The sequence below is a fragment of the Microtus ochrogaster genome, chromosome 18 (assembly GCF_000317375.1).
Source record: "Microtus ochrogaster isolate Prairie Vole_2 chromosome 18, MicOch1.0, whole genome shotgun sequence".
Taxonomy (NCBI): domain Eukaryota; kingdom Metazoa; phylum Chordata; class Mammalia; order Rodentia; family Cricetidae; genus Microtus; species Microtus ochrogaster.
The window spans coordinates 11,659,077-11,661,136 of record NC_022020.1 but is presented as its reverse complement, the minus strand read 5'-3'; the positions used below and the strand labels follow the sequence as shown (position 1 = coordinate 11,661,136).

The 2,060-nt window shown below is 58.0% G+C and overlaps 1 protein-coding gene across 2 annotated transcripts in view; it reads right to left on the bottom strand.

Moving 5' to 3' along the window:
- The window catches only part of Rnf138 (ring finger protein 138), a 24,615-nt gene extending 22,800 nt beyond the window's left edge, over nucleotides 1-1,815 (bottom strand). Inside the window, exon 1 of one of the 2 annotated variants that reach the window (XM_005355811.2) lies at nucleotides 1,559-1,815. In XM_005355811.2, coding sequence (XP_005355868.1) covers nucleotides 1,559-1,668 — 110 coding nt within the window. In that variant the 5' untranslated portion in view covers nucleotides 1,669-1,815. The remainder of the gene's footprint in view (nucleotides 1-1,558) is intronic. The other variant, XM_005355810.2, reaches the window with a different exon arrangement.
- Nucleotides 1,816-2,060: the final 245 nt, after the last annotated feature.

The following is a 2,060-nucleotide window of genomic DNA, read 5'->3' as shown; positions in this document are numbered from 1 at the left end:
CCTGTCCTGGAACTAGCTCTGTAGATCAGGCTGGTCTCGAACTCACAGAGATCCGCCTGCCTCTGCCTCCCGAGTGCTGGGATTAAAGGCGTGCGCAACCATAAATAAATATATTTTTTAAAAAAAGAGATAATGATGTAAGAAACCAATACAGTAGTTTCAAATAATTCTAGTTATAAAGAAAATCAATTTCTTCACCCCATTCGCTCCAGTCAATCTAGACCCTGTTCCATCATTACTCGCCTTCCCGTCTATATAAAACTTTTCCTCCCTCTTCCTTCTTTAAATACACTGTTCAGGAACTGGAGGAAAAGTGGGGTAGAAAGCTATTCTGCTCATGTCAAAGTCCAATAAGTTAATCTGAAGAAAGTCAGAACTAAGTTTAAAAAAAAACTAAGAAACCAAAGTTCTATCCACCACCCTTATTCTTTTTTTTAGAGGGGATTGTTGGTACTATTGGGTGGTTGTGTTCTGTGACCAGTCTTGCAGGGTGGCCTGGAAGTCACTACATGGCAAGGCTAGCCTCAAACTCAAAAATCTTTCTGTTGTTTGAGCCTCCCAAGCACCACCTCACCTGGCTTGTAATTATGCCTTGAAAATTCTAAGTCCCACCATTAAAAACAAAAGATTAGAAAGAAAAACTTAACCAGAGACTTGTTTAATTCTTTGCAGCTGCTTGGAAGCAGAGAACCTTTTTAGGCCGCACCTGCCAGAAATCCATCTAAGTTTGGAATGGGGCCTAGGAGTTGGTTATCTTTGCTTTAAAAAGTCCCTCAGGGGAGCCTGCATGCTGGTGCACGCCTTTCACCCCCGAGGCAGGTAGATCTCTGTGAGTTCCAGACCAGCCAGAGCTACGGGAGACTCGGGCTCAAAACAAACCAAGTTCCCCGGGGGTTCTGCTCACCACCCAGGTCTGTCGTTCGCTTACAGACTTGACTGAGGCCTGTTTCCCACCCTCCCGACACGGGCTGTCTGGAAAGCGATTGAAGCTGTTCCTGCACCTACCTCCGGCCACCCTGCCTGCCATCTTTGTGCTCCACCTCCTCCCCGGAGTAGGTACCTCCTCCAGCGATAGTAAACAGAAGGAAGGCACAAAGGGGCGACCTCAAGCCCAGGAAATCCTGCCAGATCCAACCCACCGTGGGAGGAAGAGGCTAACTCGGCTTACACCGCTTTATCCCTGAGTTGTGAATTCGCTCAAAGATGTTGTGAAAAAAGGGGGTCAAAGGTCGGGGGAGGAGGGGGCGGTTCTCGCACAGCCAGGGGCCTGGGTCTCGAAAACCAGGACGAGCCCCGAAAACGCGGCAGGCGGGTCGCCCAGTGCGTCCTCAAGCCCGACACCTACGCGGGGCCCAGCACTCAACGCCCGGGCCGCCACAGGGGTTGCTAGGAAACAAAAAGGCTCCACGTTCTCTGCCACTGCCCTCCGGCCTGGCACGGAGGCCGCCGGGAGGGCCCGAGCGCCGGCCTCGGGCGCGCACAGAGCGGGTGGCGGGGACCAGGCCGGCGGCGGGGAAGGCCGGGGCGCGCGGGGCGCGGGCGAGGGGCGTCCACTCACACGTGCTGACAGGCCGCGGTCCGCACCGGCGTCTTGAGCACCTCCTGACAGACGGGGCAGTAGAAATCGTCTTCCGTGTAGGACGTGGCAGCGGAGAGCTCCTCGGACATGGCGGGGGCTGGGCGGGAAAGGAGACGGCGACGGCGCCGGCGGGGGCCCGGGTGGTAGTGGCGGCCCTCGGCCCTCGGCCCCGACAGAGCCCTGAAGGGGGAGGGAGCGGTGTCAGGAAGCGGCTCGCTCAGGAAGCCGCCAGCGCCAGGAAGGGGGCGGGGCTCGGGGGCGGGGCGGAACGCCGAGACAAGGCAGCAGCACGAGCAGACCCCGCCCATTCTCGGTGGGCGCGCGCGGCGCGAAGGCGGGGCTCAGCGGGCGGGGCGGCAAAAGACGCACTCATTGGTTGCGCCGCAGCTTCTATCGCCGGCGCGCGCCGAAGCCCCACCCCTCCCGGCCTCCATGGTGCCGAGGCCCCGCCCCCAGCGGCCAGGCGCCGTCGCTACCCGGT